A 19,263-nucleotide genomic window follows, 5' to 3' on the forward strand; every position below is an offset into this window, starting at 1 on the left:
GGGGGTGAGGGGGGGTAACACCCAAGCCATCACAGTATTTTACCCTGGGACTATTATCATGACTTTGAAAGTGTCTGTGATGCAGGAGACTTACTCAGGGACCGAAAGCATCGTGAGTACATATGCTGGAGTGAATGTTAAGACTCCATAAGCAGTTAGAATTTTTCCTGGTTTTGAGTTCCTGTTTTCCAAGTTCTGATTGTTTAAACTGTTTAATTCTGTGCAATTAAATCCTCTTGACTGAAAATCCAAAGGATCTCAGGCAATTTTCCCGAATTTTGAATATGAATAATAAAAATTACTATTCATACAGAAATTAATATCCATAATTCATACTAAGTATTAATTTCCAATACAAGGTCTTCATACACCAGCATGAGGAATGTTTCTGTTTTCTTTAGAGGAAGCCAACAAGTTCTCATCAGCATGGTCAGGCTTTGATCTTACTGTTCTTGAACGCAACTACTTGATTTCAGGAACCTCAGAGTCAGGAAAAATGCTTTTTTTACTTGCAGTTCTTTTCCATGACCAGCTCCAGGCCATTTCTGAGCACAGGATACTGGCACGGCCAAACCTTTAGGTTCACGGGATCACAGGATGTCAAGGGTTGGAAGGAACCCAAAGTGATCATCAAGTCCAAGCCCCCTGGCAGAGCAGGACCATAATCTAGTTTAGGTCACAGAGGAACACATCCAGACAGGCCTTGAAAGTCTCGAGAGAAGGAGAACTCCACAACCTCTCTGGGGAGCCTGTTCCAGATCCTGTCCCCCTCTCCTGACACCCATCTCTCAGATATTTATAAACATTTATTAAATCCCTTCTCAGTCTTCTTTTCTTCAGACTAAAAAGACCCAGGTCCCTCAGCCTCTCCTCATCAGACACGTTAACTAACTACTGCTGGTTTTCACCCCAACCATCAGGTAAGTGCTTTGAAAGGCTTTTATTCCTTGCTCATGGGATTTTATATGCTCTGAAGGAGAAAAAACATCCATTTTATTCCTGTTATTTCACTCTTGTGTTTCTCCAGGTTGGTCAGAGGTAAGTAGTTTGTAAGACATCATTTCAACAACTGAGTTGTGAGCATGTTCCAATAAAGCCACATTCTGCCCTTGCTTACACTCTGCAGCTTCAGTGGTTTTGCTGAGGTTTTGATGGAGGATATAAAGTTGGGCTGCAACCCTTGGAGTTCAACACCACCCATCTAACTTTGGCAAAAAATAAAAGAGATGGTGGGTTTCCTGCTAATACCTAAGGCAATGGAAGGAAGCACATATTCGTTCAAGTGACCATGGAAACTGGTGCCTGGGTTTCCAAGGTGATTTCCTGGCAAGTGGCTGAAGGAGGAAGTGGAAACAAAACAGGATCCCGAGCAGCAGAAAGCATCCACATTCCTGGCAATGTGGCAGCCTGAGCTGAGGAGGCTGAGGAGATGAGCAGAACAAACTCTCCACTTTAAAATCAGTTCAGGTGTCAAACACAGGGCAAAGGACAGGTTACTCAGTCTGTGATCGCAGCTTCCTCATGCATCTGTCTGTTGCCTTTCCTGTGTCTATCTGGTGACTGATACTGACCTTATTCAACTATATCAGGGATCATATAAATTCACTTTACATAGAAAATAGTAGAGGAAAAAATAATAGAAAATCATAGAAAGAGATGCTGCTTAAACCCAATTCATACCTTGAGGTTAGGAAAATTTCACAAAGTAGATTTATTGGTTTTTTAATGCTTCCTAGTTATAAATGAGTGTGCTTTTCTGTCTTACATCTTGCAAGGCATGAAACATACATAGAAAAGGATCAATATCTCTTTTAAGTACAATGAGGAGACTTTGCAAGGCACATTGGTATTCCTACTGGTGCTCCAAACCAGCATACAGCATAAACCCTTGTTTTACATCTCTCAGAAGGATCAGGACTCTCCCTATCTGCCTATCAGCCTAATTCCTTCCTGGACTAAAGCTGAAATACAGCAACATGGCATAATAGAGTGGAGAAGGAGGAAGGACTGGGGACCAGACTGTTTGCTTTTGAGGCAGAGAGGAAGGGGAATTGACACACACATACAGACAAGTGTGTGCTCCTCCAACTTCTGTGAAAGCTTTAAAGCCTGTCACAGACCACTCTTGCATCAAGAGTTACGGAGTCTGCTGATGTACAGTTACATGACAAGCAAGTACAGACATAGCACCTAACAGTGAAACAACCCAGAAACACTGATGTTACTTAAGATCAAGGCCAGTCTCAGCAGGAGAGCTACCCATCCTAATATAAGAAATCTGATCTGGAAATAGTGGAAAACTATTTCCTTTCTCCTGGAAGAGAAGGGGCCAAAGGAGTTCGAGGCTTCCCTCTACCTGTCAGGAGGAAGTGCTGAGCATCAAAACTGCAAATGTGAGCCAAAGTGTTGCTAAGTGTTTTCTGGTGTGTTTATATTCCTATTTTCAGCTATAAGCAAAGCCTCATGAAGCTTGATTGTCACATTTTTCATTAAGGCCAGAAGGTTCTATTCTATCCCTCCAGGATACAGTTGACAAGCTATTTTAAGATTGTTTCATAGTCTTGGGATGGAACCAAATGATCCTTAAAAGTGCTGTTAGGTATTTTGGCATTAAGTCTTCACTTATCTAACTGTGAGGTTGATTTCAGAATTCCTCTTTTTTTCAGATTTTAATGGAAAAATCTGTGGTAGGGGAGATGTACAACAGTTATCACTAAAATCACTTTGCTTACCACAAACACAGAGCTTTTCTGAAAGCATGCAGAGGGGGCACTTGCTTATCCCACTGTAAGTGCAGTAGGAATGAACAGTAGCTGAACATGAGATGCAGTGACCACCACAGGAAGGGGTGATGGTGACAATGAAGGGAGGGGATGTAACCCTCATGAGTTAGTTTAACTGCCAGACAGCACTTTGTCACCAATAAACTCTCCTATGTTTATCACAAGCCAAGTTATCTTTTTTTTTTTTACTCCTGCTAAATGTGCAGGGAGAGGTATAGGCTGGATGTTAGGAGGAAGCTTTTCTCAGAGAGAGTGATTTGCCGTTGGAATGGGCTGCCCGGGGAGGTGGTGGAGTCGCCATCCCTGCAGGTGTTCAAGTAAAGCCTGGCTGGGGCACTTAGTGCCATGATCTAGATGATTCTCTAGGGCTGGGTGCTAGGTTGGACTGGATGATCTTGGAGGTCTCTTCCAACTTTGCTGATTCTACGATTCTACGATTCTCTTTGAATCTTCTCAGAGAAGAAAAAGACAAAAATCTGTTTGCAGTCTCACAAGTGTGGGACATACCTTCTCCAGCAGTTCAATGATGCTCAGGTACTGCAGCTAATTTGGAGCAGCATGGTATATCCCCATACAATGGGCAACATGATGCGGATTTTGAAAAGACTGTTCATGTTAGCAATGTACCATACCTGAACTAAGTAGCCCATGCAAGTTATTTTGCCTTCCATACCACTTACATAAATGCATGCTTGCAATTTACCAAGTAAGCAGAGACTGTTTCCAATGACATGTGGTAACAGAATGAGGGGCAATGACTTCAAACTAGAGAAGAGCAGATTTAGATTGGATATTAGGAAACAGTTCTTTACTATGATGGTGATAGAACACTGGAACAAGTTGCCAAGGGAGGTGGTTGAGGCCCCTTCCCTGGAGATCATAGAATCATAGAATCAACCAGGTTGGAAGAGACCTCCAAGATCATCCAGTCCAACCTAGCACCCAGCCCTATCCAATCAACCAGACCATGGCACTAAGTGCCTCATCCAGTCTTTTCTTGAAGACTCCCAGGGACGGTGCCTCCACCACCTCCCTGGGCAGCCCATTCAAGGTGAGGGCATCCTGGTCTAGTTGAGGATGTCCCTGCTGACTGCAGGGGGGGGTTGTACTAGATGACTTTTGTGGGTCCCTTCCAGCTTGGGCCATTCTATGATTCTATCATTCTAAGTGCTTGTGGAGCAAGGCAGGATGACTGAGAATATTCCCCCTCATGAAGAATGAGTAAGATTTCCTACTCTCATTTCCTGTGACTTAGGGATGTCCAGGCAGATATGAGACTAAATTGTTTTTGGTAAATAGAACTAAAATATTGTAAAACCAGTATTGCACACTGCAAATCAAATGATTGTCTGTGGTTTTGTTGGTTGTTTTTTTTTTGTAATTCACCTGGTGAAATAACCCCATTAACTCCTTGAAATTTAAATATGTTGAACTATATGAGGTGAGACATGGTAGAAAAATAAAACTATTTGAACTCTGAGCCTATTATTCTAAGATATCCTTTGTCCATGTATAGACCTTTCCTAAGAATTAGAAGCTTTGTATTAAACAGGTTATCAGAGAAGAAGCTTGCCATATAATGGCCATGCCTACATTCCATACAAAGGAGAGCTAGTAAAGGAAGGTGAAATGAACAGATAGGCAGGAGCCAGAAGAAGACTTGGCAGCACTTACAAGACCACTACATAAAGCAATTACACACGTCACTGGCCTGAGAGCAATTATTTATGTCCTCTTTTGTGTATTGTAGCTCACATTTTATTGACAATTATTACCAATTCACTTCAATAGAGGGCAAGAGACTGAAGTTGTCATCCCAGACTAGAGGTTGCATGCAAGAGTGAGAATTAAGAAATCTAGGAGGTTTATATACAATTGAAAACATGACCAAGGTAAAAGAAAAATACTAGAGCTGTACAGGGTTTGGGTAGTTTTAGTTTCCATTAATGCTTCACTGCCTTCCTTGTCTGTGAATCATACCGAAATAAACACAAGAGCTTGGTAAAACAAAATGAGCTCCAAACTGTCCACAGTCATTTTGTTTTAGTCTGGAACAGATTGTAAGCACTAATTTAACAGTACCAAGGAAAATATATGGTTGGGTGAGTGAGAAGTGCATTCTCCTATGTTTCCTCTTGCTGACTTTTAATGCAGCAGATTTCTGAATAATTCAGTGCACTTAAGGAAATTTCTTGTGAGGAAAGACCATTTTACTTGGTTTTACTTCCACTCTGATTTTATTTCTCCCCCAGAACAGAGGCTTTGCAGGCTGTCTAGTAGAGCATTTCACATGGTCTCTTTTCTGTTACTGAGTTTCGCCTACTTTCTGTAATGCTTTAAATTTCATCTCCTTCCAGACACAAAGGTACAATATCCCAGCAGTTATTTAAAAGTTTAATGTTTTAAGAAATGTGAAATTACAGACTTTTTTTTTGGTCTCTGGGGTAATAGCTTCATTCCGTCTGAGAATGCAGAACAGAAAGACAGCGGTGTCCTCAGCTCTGCCATGAGTCCCAGTGATGGACCACTTTCACCTCCATATCCTTAAAAAATTCCTCAGACAGTGATACTTAAGTCTTGCTATTCTTCCCAGATTTTGTCTTCACTGACATAATTTTCTGTAGTAGCCTTAACACAGTATCTTTCAATAGTTGGTAGCTTTCCCACAAAACTCTTTCCCTCCAAGCTGTTTTTTCTTTCAGTACACTTGACCACATTTGCTGACTGCTTCCTTGAAACTCATGATGTTTATTCTGAAATGGCTACGGTTGAAGCACAGTATACATTTTGTCTTGTGATGGTTTGGGTGTTCCCCGCCCCCCCACACTTTAGAAATCACCCAGACTAGTCTCAGCCAGCTCTGAGAATATGAATGAAGTTATTTATTTACAGCTAGCACAATATACAAGCAGATATTTACAGTATATACAGTTATAGACAGAAATATACAAGGCAAAAGGTAATACAGAAACACAACTCCCCTCCCAGAAACCTGAGTCCCCAGGAGGGGCTCTCAACCACCCCTGCACCTTCCCCCTACCCCTCTCAACCTTACCCCAGTCCCAGGGAAGAATAGAGGTTCAGCCAAGATGTTAAGAAGCAAAGGGGAGTGGAAGGTGTGTTAGAGAGATGTAGCTCAGTCAGCAGCCCAAGGCAGAGTGAGACAAAATGCGGAGAGTGTTATCTAATGTTTTCCTTTCTTCTTCAGCAAGACTGTGAGGGGAGCAGACATCACCATTGTTTTCCTTTCACAGCCTATGATCTAGTTCTTCTCACCAAAGCATTCTACCCTGCTTCAAATTAGCACGTCTCCTAGCAGTTTTCAAGCACTGTGAAAGACATTCGAATTAAACATTATATTTGCAAATGAGAAAGAGTTGATCAAAAGAGGAAATAGATTTTTTTTTTTAAGAGGAAAAAATGTCACTTAGAAGCAACAAATCAGCTACAAAACCAGAAAAGGAGAATAGCCTGACAATGACCTGAACTGCAGAAATGAATTTAAGACTTATTGCAGAGTGCAACAGAAGTGTGAGTTGACAACATGATACTGCTGCAAAAGAAATGAGTTGTTACTCTGGGATATGCTAGAAGTAGCATCACATTCAAACTGCTACAACAATTGTATTAATTGTAGACAAGTTGTTACCTGGAATAGAGTACTTATTATTGGGTGCTGTAACTAAAATAAAGGCTTAGGCAATGAAAGAAGGTGTACAGACCTACTGGGTTGTTATGGCACTGTCCAGATGGTGGAAATGAAATAGAGTCATAGAATCAGTCAGGGTTGGAAGGGACCACAAGGATCAGCTAGTTCCAACCCCCCTGCCATGGACAGGGACACTCTACTCTAGATCAGGCTGGCCAGAGCCTTATCCAGCCTGGCTGTGGTAAAGGGTTGGACTTGATGATCTGTGAGGTCTCTTCCAACCCTGATGATACTGTGTGATACCTCCAGGGACAGGATCTCAACCACCTCCCTGGGCAACCCATTCCAGGCTCTCACCACTCTCATGCTGAACAACTTCCTCCTCAGGTCCAGGCTGAATCTCCCCACCTCCAGCTTTGCTCCATTCCCTTTAGTCCTGCCACTACCTGATATTCTAGAAAGTCCCTCCACAGCTTTTTTGTAGCCCCCATTTATGCCCAAATGAGAGCGGACATAAACAAGAGAAGAAACAGAACTATGTAAAAAAATATCATATTCATAAAAAAGGGCATAGACCACAGCAGTAAAATCAAAGAGTGTTGCCTGTGTCAAGGCCAGGACACCTTCTGTAATCCAACCATGGTCTACCTGTCAGCAGAAGGCCTACCCTCTAACAAGAGGAGGATGGGAAGAAGGTAACAGCATGTCATGTAGGCTATTCCTTTTCCTTTCAGCCCAGTATGAATACAGACTGTAGCCCTAGGGAACTTGGCACAGACTTGCCTAAAATTTATGGAGGTGGAAGTAAGCAAAATTCAGGTGCAGAAGAATCATGCCAGAGTGATTTTTGGCTCTTGAGCATAAAAGACCTGTCAAAAAATATTTTATCATTGCTAAGCAAATGTGATGAGGACCTGATACCTGGTGTCCCTTCAGAGAATCGCAGAATGATTGAGCTTAGAAGGCAGCTTTGGAGGTCATCTAGTCCAAACCCTCTGCTCAATCAAAGCCACCTGGATCTGCCCAAGACTGTGTCCAAGCAGCTTTTGAATATCTTCCAGAATGATGACTCCACAGCTTCTTTGTCCTCTGTGTTGTATGCCAATGACCCTTGCCCAACCACTTGGTTCTTGTAACTATGTGTATGTGTAAGTGTAATGAATGAGATTGAGGTCTCCGTTCTCTTCCCCGGGGTGAAAACCATCAACTCTCTCAGCCTGTCCTGGCAGGATAGGTGTTCCAGCTCTGAACAGTTTTGTGGCCCTCTTCTGTACTTGCTTCAGGAGGTCCATGCCTTTTCTGTGCTAATGACTCCAGAGCTGGACACAATACTCCAGGTGAGGCCTCATCAGAACTGAGTAGAGGGACAGGAGCACCTTCCTTGACCTGTGGGCTTCATTTCTTCTGATGCAGCCAAGAATATAGCTGGCCTTCTGGGCGGCAGGTGGAAGTTGTTGGCTCATGCCCGGCTTTTCATTGACCACATTAACATCACTTTCTTCCACAGAGTCTCACACTAAGTTTTGTACACGAATGTCTCAGCAGACAGGAAGCCACAGACAGTGATATGTGCTGGGAGGCTGAAACACCTGGATTTGTGCAGTCTGGATGAGCAAAGTTTCAGAGGTGACAGTTTTCTGTGTGTAATATGTTATTATTAAGAGGACAACCACCAGCTGTAGTCATAGATGCCAGCAGAAAGACAAGAAGAAAACATCTTCAATTGCTGCAAAATTATTTTTGCTGTGCATAGACAGAAGTGAAGCTCTGTTGAGAGCTTACCTGGGGACCTCATAGACTCAGCTGGAGACTGTGAAGCACATGTCTGGCAAATACTTGTCACCGATGTCTGGATACATTCAAACTGTCTTACTACTAGGGGCTGGATTGGAGAGCTGTCAATGGCATCTTTCCGATACTAAGCACCGGATTTCCTGCCAAAAGCCCTGTGGCTTAGAAATCCTGATGCCAGCCCAGATCCATGCCTGATAGAGACTTGGTGCCTGTGCCAAATTTTGACTCTACTGGACTAAACAATCTCTTTCAGTCTCTTCTTGAACTATGTTGTTGTGGTTGCTATGAAACCATTACTCATGGAAGTAATTTTTCCACTGCCTCCGTGGACTTCTGCTCTTGTTTCTCCCTACCAGGAATGTTAAAACATTTTTACTTCTTCAATAAAATTGAAAACAGACACGTTTAAACTTGGGGACAGAAAAAAAAAAGTTTGGTTTAGCCTAACTTTTTCATTTCAGCTGAAAACCTCTATTTGCCAGCTGCAGGTTACACAACTGCAGTTTTTGAGTGGATCTTTTATTCTGTCTGACAAAGAGATGGCAGCACGGTGGTGCTGTTGCATTTTTCTCTTCATTTGATTTTTTTTTTATCTCTGATTTTCAAGATTAACCAAAAAAAAAAAAAAAACAAACCACCAAACAAAAAACAACAGCAACAAAAAGAGCTTCTGAAGTTTTGCTGCTTTACCAAAAGTATGCATAGAGATATTTGCATCAAGTATAAAATTAGAAAACAAATAGCTGTGATTTTCAATTATTTTAATGGGAAATTTAGACACACTATTCCCACTGCCTTTTCATAGCTCTGAAGTAATCTGTGAAATTGAACATTTGGGTATCGAAGGCTGAAAGAAGCCAACAAAATCTTCATGTTCTGTGATCACTGGGAGAAATCTTGCAGTGAAAGCAGGACTGAAGAGGTAGACCCTCTACCTGTATTTTCAGTAGGATCAAGTTAAAACCTTCACATTTTGTGTGTAGCCTGCTCCTCTTTTGTACACGTTTCTCTTCAGTTTGCAGCTTTTTGATTACATTTTCATTCATGAAATGTGGAAGTGGGAAGTATGTAACCAAGGTAACAGTGATGTCTCTGGTATGTGTCCAAGACTGTATGAATCTCACGCCACAGTCCTGAGCCAAGCTCTACCTTGTCTCTGACAATCACTGCTCTCCTCCCATCACTTACAAAGTGAGTTCTCACCAATGCGACCACATTTTGGGGAGGGCTCACAAGGCATGAGGGCAGCTGGATATTACACAGTATAGATATGTTAAAATGTCACTGCAGCTATTTGCTGGACACATTGAAACCATGCATTGTCTATGGCTGAGTCAGCTTGGGGTAAACACTGCTGGCAAGGAGCTGGGTAATTAATTCTCTCCCTGTAAGCTCACCAAGTGTGAAACCAGACAAGTGGTTGTGACAGTAAGGCACACTGAGATGGTCAGAGGCAGACTGTTTCACAGAGCAGCACACTAGATTCCAAAATTGGGACACAAAACCGCACATCTCTTACTATGCATCACTACCCTTTATTTGGTATCCCCCAGTTGTACCGGCTCAGCTGTGTGAGCCCTCCTTTATCTAACAGAGTAAGAAAAATGCCCCATGGTAGGTGGTGCAGGTAATGCTCGTGTGCTAATACTGCTGCTGGCATCACTATGGTTGAAAGAGGTATTTCCTGCTCTGATTAACACTCATGTTCTTACAGACCACTTCTCTTTTTGAACATTCAGTGCGAGAGAGGTCTCTGCTAAGCAGAGTTGTTCTAAAGCTTTTCAAAGAAACTTCTCAATTCATTTTTTTCAGAGAAGACTTGCAGTGAAGACTCACTGTGCTGATGGGCCCTGCTGTGAGCCTAACACACAGCTGCTTGACAGCAGATAGCCGTATTAGCAAGTGATAATCTTATCTGACAAATGGCTTTTGGTTCAAATTCTTGTTTGTATGCTTTAGACATTCTGAGTCCTGTGGGCCATTTGGGTACCAGCAATAGACTAGAGATTGAAAACACATTGTTTATCGTTTATTTATTGCTTTGTGAATAATAATAACAATAATAATAATAATAATAATAATAATTTTAAAGGTTCTCTTACTCTTATCTTCTCCCCTCCCTATCTTCTCCTTTCTCTAAGCACAGCTGCTCCATTTTTAAGATTCATTATTTCCAGTCTTATTTACATTTTTTCCCCATTATTCAAGCTCAGTCCAGCTCCTCTCTAACCACTCTTCCTTTCAGTTTTAGGAAGCCTCTGCTTTCCGCCAGAAACAGTACACGATGAGTGCTCAAATCTCTTTTTATGAGTACTTCTGTACCTTCAGCATTTCTGCACGGTCACAATTCTTTATTGCCCCTGTTGTAGAATTCTCCTAGTTTGTATCTGAAGATGAAGAAGCTGATGAGGACAAGCTCTTACCTGTGAAAGAGTCAAATGAGTTAAATACATTACTAGTGATCTAGAGATGGGCTGTTTAATTCAGTCCTTGAGCCTTTCCCGTCCAGCTTCTCATAGAATCATAGAATCATAGAATCATAGAATCATAGAATCAACCAGGTTGGAAGAGACCTCCAAGATCATCCAGTGCAACCGAGCACCCAGCCCTAACCAATCAACTAGACCATGGCACTAAGTGCCTCATCCAGGCTTTTCTTGAAGACCCCCAGGGACGGTGCCTCCACCACCTCCCTGGGCAGCCCATTCCAAGGGGAAATCACTCTCTCTGGGAAGAACTTCTTCCTAATATCCAGCCTAGACCTACCCTGACACAACTTGAGACTGTGTCCTCTTGTTCTATTGCTGGTTGCCTGGGAGAAGAGGCCACCCCCCACCTGGCTACAATGTCCCTTCAGGTAGTTGTAGACAGTAATAAGATCACCCCTGAGCCTCCTCTTCTCCAGGCTAAACAGGCCCAGCTCCCTCAACCTCTCCTCATAGGATTTGTGTTCTAGGCCCCTCACCAGCTTCGTTGCCCTTCTCTGGACATGTTCCAGTACCTCAACATCTTTCTTGAATTGAGGGGCCCAGAACTGGACACAGTACTCAAGGTGTGGCCTGACCAGTGCTGAGTACAGGGGCAGAATAACCTCCCTTGTCCTACTGGCCACACTGTTCCTGATGCAGGCCAGGATGCCATTGGCTCTCTTGGCCACCTGGGCACACTGCTGGCTCATCTTCAGCTTACTATCTATCAGTACCCCCAGGTCCCTTTCCTCCTGGCTGCTCTCCAGCCACTCAGTCCCCAGCCTATAGCGCTGCTTGGGGTTATTGTGGCCGAAGTGCAGAACCCTGCACTTGGCCTTGTTAAATCTCATCCCATTGGCCTCTGCCCACCCATCCAGCCTGTCCAGGTCCCTCTGCAGGGCTCTCCTACCTTCCAACAGATCAACACCTGCTCCTAGCTTGGTGTCTGCTACCTTCTCCAAAGAACTCTGCCAAGACTTAATGAGTTGGGGTTTTTTTGCAGATGTAGGCTTCACATTTTCAGAAGTATTTAGCAGTGGTGAGTTCTTCAATGCTTCGGTGCATAATTTAACTTACTTTAGAAAGATCCAAGGCTTTCACTCCTGACCCAGTTTTCAAAAGATGAACATGTGGATGAAACCAGAGAAATCTTTGTAAATGCTCCACTTTGGATCCTGCTAAGAAAAATTGTTCCTTATTAGTTTTATGATAGCATTTGATCTTCTTATTATATGATGACTTACATGAATGCCGTGATATGGACAACTGCAAAACAGGGGAACAAAATGCACAGTGATCAATGTAATGTTTTTCCAACTTCCTCATTTCAAGCATTCAGGATGCTATTTATGAAGTATGTAAATGTACCTGCTTGCTGACCACCACTGCCTCTCTGTGCCCAGAGATCAGTACCTTCTTCCTCGTCCGACGGCTGGAGCCAGCTGCACGTTAGAGGTAATAGCGCTGTAAGGACTGTGGAGATGCATTGCTGCCTGTCTTGAATCCCACCTAGGGCTCACCTTTCTGAGATCTCAGGCGGGAGCTGTTTGAGGCTGAGAACAGCAGGACGGTGGTGGGCTACAGCCGAGCAGGCAAGGTGCCGGGGCACGGGCGGCCCAGCTGCCGGGAAGGTGCTGGCTGCTGCCGCCCCGCCCGCACCCCGCCGCCTCCTCCCCGCCGCCCGCTGCCGCTCCGCCTCCAGGGCAGGGAGAGCTCGGGGCAGGCTCGCCTCCCCGCCGGCGGCGGGAGAACGGGCGCAGGGGACTGCAGCTTCGGGAGGATGAATATGGAGAACGAAGATGTCTTGCTGGATCTGGAGGGGGAGGAGGAGGGAGAGGAGGAGGAAGAAGATGATGATGGAGAGACAGGTGAGTAGGGGGCTGGCATGGGTAGGCTCCCTTCGGGACTGCGGGGGGTGCAACCTCGGACGTTCCCCGCGGATCCGGTATCGCGGGAGGACAGCTGCTGGCGGCGCCCGGCTGTCACGCAAGGAGCTCACAGCACAGCTCACCTCCTTCTGCCACAACTTCGGATGGTTTTACCGTGGAAAAATGCGTGAACTCTTTGTGCTGAAGGTGTGCGGAAGCCAGGTGGGGCTTCCTCGTGTAGCGATGTGGCTGTGCTCCTGCCTTCCTTCACAGCATCGGCACAGGCTGGTTTTCAGCGAAGCACCTTTTAAAAACTTCACCTGTTCCTTACCCTCTCACGGGCGGGAGCTGCGTGGGTGGCACAGAGCTCAGCGCTTGGGAGCGAGTGCGATGCTGGACACCTTTGGTGTTGCAAGGATCTCCCGGTATGGACACAGTCCCAGCCAGGGTGCCTCGGAAAACGCGAGGAATGCCACCGCCTCTGCCCGCCGCCGGGCATGCGGCATCCCACGGGCTGGCCCGTGGAGCCAGCATCGGCTTCCACCGACGGCAGCTAAGACCTCCTCCTGCTGCCGGCCTTGCGTGCCTTAATCTGACAGCCAAGGAAAGGAGGGGGAAACGACACAAGCCCCAAAAAACTGTAAGAGAGGAAGTTGGCAAAGCATAGGAGCATAGTGTTTTTGCTGGGGAGAAAATGCAGATTGCGTCTGCCAGAAATGCAGAGAGTAAAATGATCGAAGAGTTTTAAATTCAAAGGCAGCGTATGCCAGTCCTGTCCCAACAGCGGCATCCCAGGACAATGACTCTTGTATTAAAATATTTCCAGAAAACAGCCCGAGAAGGACTGGTTCTCAGCTGGCACAGGCTAACAGGGTCTATTCATTTCGCTGAAGTGACACATATTTACTTCAGTTAAGAAGCTGATCTCAGCCCCAATAGCCCAGATACTCTGAAGTCTTTTATTTCCACTTGTTAAAATGCATCTAGCAAACAAGGAATGCAGTTGTATGCCAATTAGGCAAGCAAGTAGAACGTAGCTTTCTATATACATTTTCTAACAAATAAAAGGGCTTCCCTGTTCATTACTGTTCAAAAGGTTTTGAATGTCTTCACTGAGAAGCACAGTTCTGATAACTTTTAATCTTGGGATAGAATTTCTACGTTACTACCGAGTTGTAGGGGCATTAAAAATCTCTGATAGTCGTCTTGCCTCTAAATACCAGTCCTTAGTAATGGCTAATACGATTTACTGCATTTATTCAGTTAGCTCACTCCAAAAGTGTATAAAGTTTGAGCCTCACCCAGTGTCTGTGGAAATCAGGGAATGTCTTTCCTCCAACATTGCTGGCCTTTGTTTCAGATGCTGTGGGAGTATCCCTTGCTTTACAATAGTAGTCCAAAGACAAATCTAGTTTTCCATATGAAGTGAGGCAGAGGAATTGTTTGACTCCACTCCCCGAATGAAAGGGTGGATCAGTACTGCAACACATGCCTTTTCTTTCCATTCTTCACCCCAGAGAACAACTAAATAGTTTCCTACTTGTGGCTGTATCAAGTTGGAGGGGAGTTCAGCTTCCAAAGGCAGCAAATCATGGGCTGTGTGTTCTGCTTGCAGAATACAGCACTTTGGGGAGAAAAACACATGCTATGTGGCAAAATTGACTAGAAATTGAGCAGTGGTGATTTTGTGAGCTGTTATGCAAAGCCTGTTACACAGTGTTTAGCTCTCTCATATTTGCTGCTCTGCCTTGCAAAATTCATGTGTAACAGTCTTGGAGTTTGATACTAGATATCATTACAGGAGGGCTATTTTACCATTCTGAGAAACTTGTAAATTATCCATTTAACTCCAGTTTTATTGTGCCCTCATAACCTACATTTTTCCCAAGAAAACCATCCCTGCTTTAGCAAGTAACAAGATTTCTTTCCAGTTCTGTTTAAATCAATCCCAAGTGTTTATAGTTCATCAAGAAAGCTCTATTGTGATATATCAAAGTTTGTAGTCATGGCGTGCAAAAGGAGTGCTCTGGCTCATCTTGGCATGCAGTTGGTTTTGGTTTTCCATGCTGGTGTCTAGCCAACCACTCACATCAGAAGCAGACTTAGGCAGGAATCCAAAGAAAGAGCTGGATTTGTGAGTCCTAATCCACAGGAAGGAACTGCAACCTTGCTTTGGTCATAGACAGCTTTGAAACGGATTATTTCGGTCAGACCTGTGCTTAAGGAAAAAAGTCTTGTCCTAAGGTTAGCCTTTTTTGGCAAGTTGAACCCTTTGAGTTCCAGGGCTTAAACAAGATGAGCAACTTTTTCTGTTGTAACTGGACTCTTTTCAAGAGTATTGTTACATTAGTGGCACCGATTTGCTTCTGGGCTATCTCGTTACCTGGTGGAAATGGTGATTAGGACCCTGAGCTACAGTTGCCACAGCATTTAAGATTCTCTAAACCCATTATTTTCTGCCTAGAAACTGCCAGACACTTCCATAAATTGTAAAGATTTTCTTTCCCTGGTGCCAAACCTCATACCATATCTAAACTTGTCTCTGCTGCCTTGATGGTATATCTACATTTCATCCTCTCTTCATACTTCAGTAACTGTATTTTCTGATTTTATGCCCACTTCACTTTCACCAGGTGCATCCCAGAGTAACAAGTGTGCTTTCCAGAACAATTAACTGCTGCAGACAATATCCAGAGACATCCTCTCTGGCTAAACATTCCACATTAAACATAAAATCACAAATCTGTAGAGGCACAGAACTGTAGAGTCTGGGAGGGACCTCTAGAGCTTGAGGTGAAACCTTCTGTGTTTCAGTCTTATTGATGCAGACCACTGAAAAGAGATTGGCCCCATCCACTCCTCTGATATTTGTACATATTGATAAGATCTCTCAGTCTTCTCTTCTCCAGACTAAATAGCCCCAGGTTTCTCAGTCTTTCTTTGCAGGAAAGATGCTGAAGTCCCCTGATAATCCTTGTTTTCTCTTCACCAGGATACATTAGCATCTTGCTCACTCTTTATCATCTTGGTTTTACTCAAATATTTCTCCTAGTTGTTCTTTGAGCCTGGAGTGTACAAGATCTTCTCATCTCTTGACACAGCTGCAGTAATCATCAAGCCATGCTTTATAGATAACCAAGAACTGGATGCTCATAGATTAACATTTTTCTTGTCACACAGTGTAGATACTGTGCTGATAGGGATTCTATTTCTTCTCTCTGAAAAGGATTTCATGCTGCTGTTCAGCATGCATTTTTGTCAGCTACAATAAAACTGTACAACTCTACTTAGTGGCTCATTCAAGCAATGTTATTTGTGGAGCTGCAACCTAAAATAACCAGTTTTGTGCAGGACACCGTACAACAGGAATGCTATCATAAGGAGCAATGTTGTCATCCAAATGGTGAAGACCAGACATAGCTATTCTCCACCTCTTTACTTTTACTCACTGTTTTGTTCTTTGCTTGTCTCCTTATGGTATATACTGAATTTTATCATATTGCCTGCATAGAGCTTTTGTTTTTTCCTATTCAATAGTTATGTTAACTTGTTACTCCAAGTAACTTCATTAACAGTTACTCCAGTGCTTGCCTTCATGATGTTGTGAAATGGTAAATTCTCTACGGAAGTCTTCTAAAGGCAACGGGAAGTGTTAACGGTTAAGTTGTTTCTCTGGAAAATGTGGCTCTGCCCTGCAAATTATTAACTGTAGTCCTGGTATGGTAGGGAATTTAAAACCAGTCTACTTGGCAGATCTTTAAAAGATCTAATTTTGCTTCTGACAGGACACTATCTTGCTTTTCAGTCTATCTACACTAATGAGTAAGACTGCCCCAGTCCACTCCTTATGACGCTTGATTTTCTTCCTATCTTCTTACCTGTATTGTAATCAACCCAAAGCATTTTTGGACACATTTTGGTCACTCACTGTCCTGAAGAAGATGGATAGATCTGATGAGCTGAGAACCAAGAATTTCTGCTCCCTGATTCTGTGCCTAGTTTGCAACACTGTTCTTGTGCATCTGCATCTATGCGACAAGGAAGAGAAAGGAGTAAGCAGGGATGGGGATATATGTCTCATTTATTCTGATTTGATCTTGAGGCAGTGAGAGACTCTTCATGATGAAAAGGGGCAGTTCCAGAAAACACTAGCCTGTAATGCTGGTCAAAATTTAAACTACCCTTCATGCCGTCAAGGCTTTCCTCTTGTCTCTGCTGCCTTGATGGTATATCTACATTTCATCCTCTCTTCATACTTCAGTAACTGTATTTTCTGATTTTATGCCCACTTCACTTTCACCAGGTGCATCCCAGAGTAACAAGTCGTTACACCAATATGGTTAGATCATTATTGTCTGACCTTTATTGCAGTGATACAGTGACTTATATGCTAACTTGGAAGAGGCATGCACAGCTAGCTTAGTTAAGATTGGTACATGTGGAAGGTACAGATAGGTTAAACTTATGTAAACAACTTGTAGGGTCAGCCTCCTGTGGCCAGCAGACCCTGCCTCCTGCAGCTGCATGCTGAAGTATGCTTCACTGTCTTAGTTCCTGCCTCCAGGATGGACTCAAGAACACTCTGCAGCATGGGTTGCTCATGTTTATCAATTCATGTCCTCTGTTAGCAAGAAATCCATCCACAACCAAGTCAAAACCATGCAGGAGTGAAAACTTTGTCGCATGGCTGCATTTGAACAGTACATTGATGGTATGACTTAATTTTTAATTCTGATTTAATGACTTCTCTACAAGGCTACTGAAAAACAAAGAGTTTCACTGCAATGTAATTACTAGTTTGCAGCTATTTGTAATTCACAAACTCTGGAGGAGATCAGAGTGCTGCAAGAAGCAGGCAGCAATTTAGGTAATGGAAAAAAAAACACTTCACAAATTTATGAGATTTTCCTATTTTTTTTTTTTTTCTAGTATAATAGAAGTTTCACTTATACTTTGAAAGTATTCTTTGCTCCTGCAGTTTGGATTTGGCTGCACATGTATAAGTGCCATTTATGTATAAGGCAACAACTATAGGAAGACTCATCTGTCACTGAACCAACTTGTACCTTTGCATAACCCTGAAGTAACAGTTTCATTTCTTTCCCTGTTATGACATCATTAGCTTTATATCAGGTATCTATGACAGTGATTCTTTAAAGTTCTTCCTCTATTTACACAACCCACAGGTTCTTTTAAAAGGAAAAATAACCACCACACATTTATGCTTCACATTTGAGGTTTTATTTAGTTACTTTTCAAGCATTATTACTTGTAAAACAAGGAAAAATTGGTATGTAAGAAACAACCAAGGTTTTGTCTCAGGGGTGCAGAACTCCAGGTATCTGCCATTTCCACGGGAATGATGGGTTGCATGCTGTGGAACTAAGGTCTAGTTTGTCACTAGACACATGGCAAACCCCAAGGGGGAAGTGATAACAAAACGTGATAACAAAATGGATGTGCTAAGAAAGGCAAACCAAACCAAAACACACACACCCCCAAAAAAAACCCCTCCCAACAAACTCACATACACAAGGGTGCCTTGCTATGAGAGCAACTGCCTGTCATAAATTAAATAGTCTTTGTAATGCCTTCCAGGATATCCATTATAAAGAGTGATGGATTTTTAATTAATAGTTTTTAAAATTAGTTTGTGATAGTACATTTTTATATTCATCTAAAAAACCCAAAGAAGAGTTAGCTTAAGTCTGGGATTAACTGGTGTAGGTCAGGGAAAAGAGTTACTAATTTTTCTGCTTTATACATAATGCACAGAAAATAAAACTAAATATCTTTTGCTTGACATGAAAAGATCTTTTAAAAAAGCCTTGAGTATACAGAGCTGCCACAGCTGTGAGTTTAACAAGAAGTCAGGTAGTGATAGGACTAGAGGGAGTGGAGCAAAACTAGAAGAGCATAGATTCAGAATGGATGCTAGGACGAAGTTCTTCACCATGAGGGTGGTGAGACACTGGAACAGGTTGCCCAGGGAGATGGTGGAAGCCCCATCCCTGGCACTTCTTAAGGCCAGGATGAAAGTGGTCCTGGGCAACCTGATCTAGTGTGAGCTATCCCTGCCTATGGCAGAGGGGTTGGAGCTGAATGATCTCTGAGGTCCCTTCCAGCATTTGTGAACGTCAAGAGGAGTAGGGCACTGAAGAATGGTGCCAAGGGTTGAATTGTGTGTTGTTCTTATATGCAGGAAACAAAGGTAGAACTATTATGCAAGCTCTGCACTGTGTATTCTAATGAATAAAAAACATCAGCTTGCTTTTGCTGGGCTGTCACCAGTGCTACAATGCCGCTCTGGCTCGCCCCTTCTAAGAGTTGCAAGTGTTTCTGTACAGAATATATATGTGTGTTATAAGACTGGTTTTTAATTGGTATTTTTAAAATTTAAAGTGTAAAAGATCCACCAAGGCCTAATATAACTTCTCATAGAATCATAGAATCAGCCAGGTTGGAAGAGATCTCCAAGATCATCCAGTCCAACCTAGCACCCAGCCCTAGCCAGTCAACCAGACCATGGCACCGAGTGCCTTATCCAGTCTTTTCTTGAACACCTCCAGGGATGGTGCCTCCACCACCTCCCTGGGCAGCCCATTCCAATGGGAAATCACTCTCTCTGGCAAGAACTTCTTTTTTTGATTGTTTTTTATTAATTCAAACCCTGGCTCAGTGCCAACGTAGGTGGAACAGTT

General features: G+C 43.2%; 1 protein-coding gene and 1 long non-coding RNA gene across 4 annotated transcripts in view; one reads left to right on the forward strand and one right to left on the reverse strand.

Annotated features, from left to right (window-relative positions):
* Window positions 1–10,259: 10,259 nt before the first annotated feature.
* Window positions 10,260–12,541, reverse strand: LOC135174721 (uncharacterized). 2 transcript variants are annotated; one of them, XR_010302063.1, is made up of 3 exons: window positions 12,063–12,541; window positions 11,772–11,869; window positions 10,260–10,649 (listed from the first exon to the last, which is right to left on the reverse strand). It is a non-coding gene; the product is annotated as an uncharacterized LOC135174721 (long non-coding RNA). The 2 variants fall into 2 exon arrangements; XR_010302062.1 differs by having other exon boundaries at window positions 11,772–11,872.
* Window positions 12,405–19,263, forward strand: part of ANO6 (anoctamin 6) — an 81,591-nt gene continuing 74,732 nt past the window's right edge. For both annotated transcript variants that reach the window (XM_064142222.1, XM_064142225.1), the window contains exon 1: window positions 12,405–12,562. In XM_064142222.1, coding sequence (XP_063998292.1) covers window positions 12,475–12,562 — 88 coding nt within the window. In that variant the 5' untranslated portion in view covers window positions 12,405–12,474. The remainder of the gene's footprint in view (window positions 12,563–19,263) is intronic.

Source organism: Pogoniulus pusillus, chromosome 4 (assembly GCF_015220805.1).
Source record: "Pogoniulus pusillus isolate bPogPus1 chromosome 4, bPogPus1.pri, whole genome shotgun sequence".
NCBI classification, from domain to species: Eukaryota; Metazoa; Chordata; class Aves; order Piciformes; family Lybiidae; genus Pogoniulus; species Pogoniulus pusillus.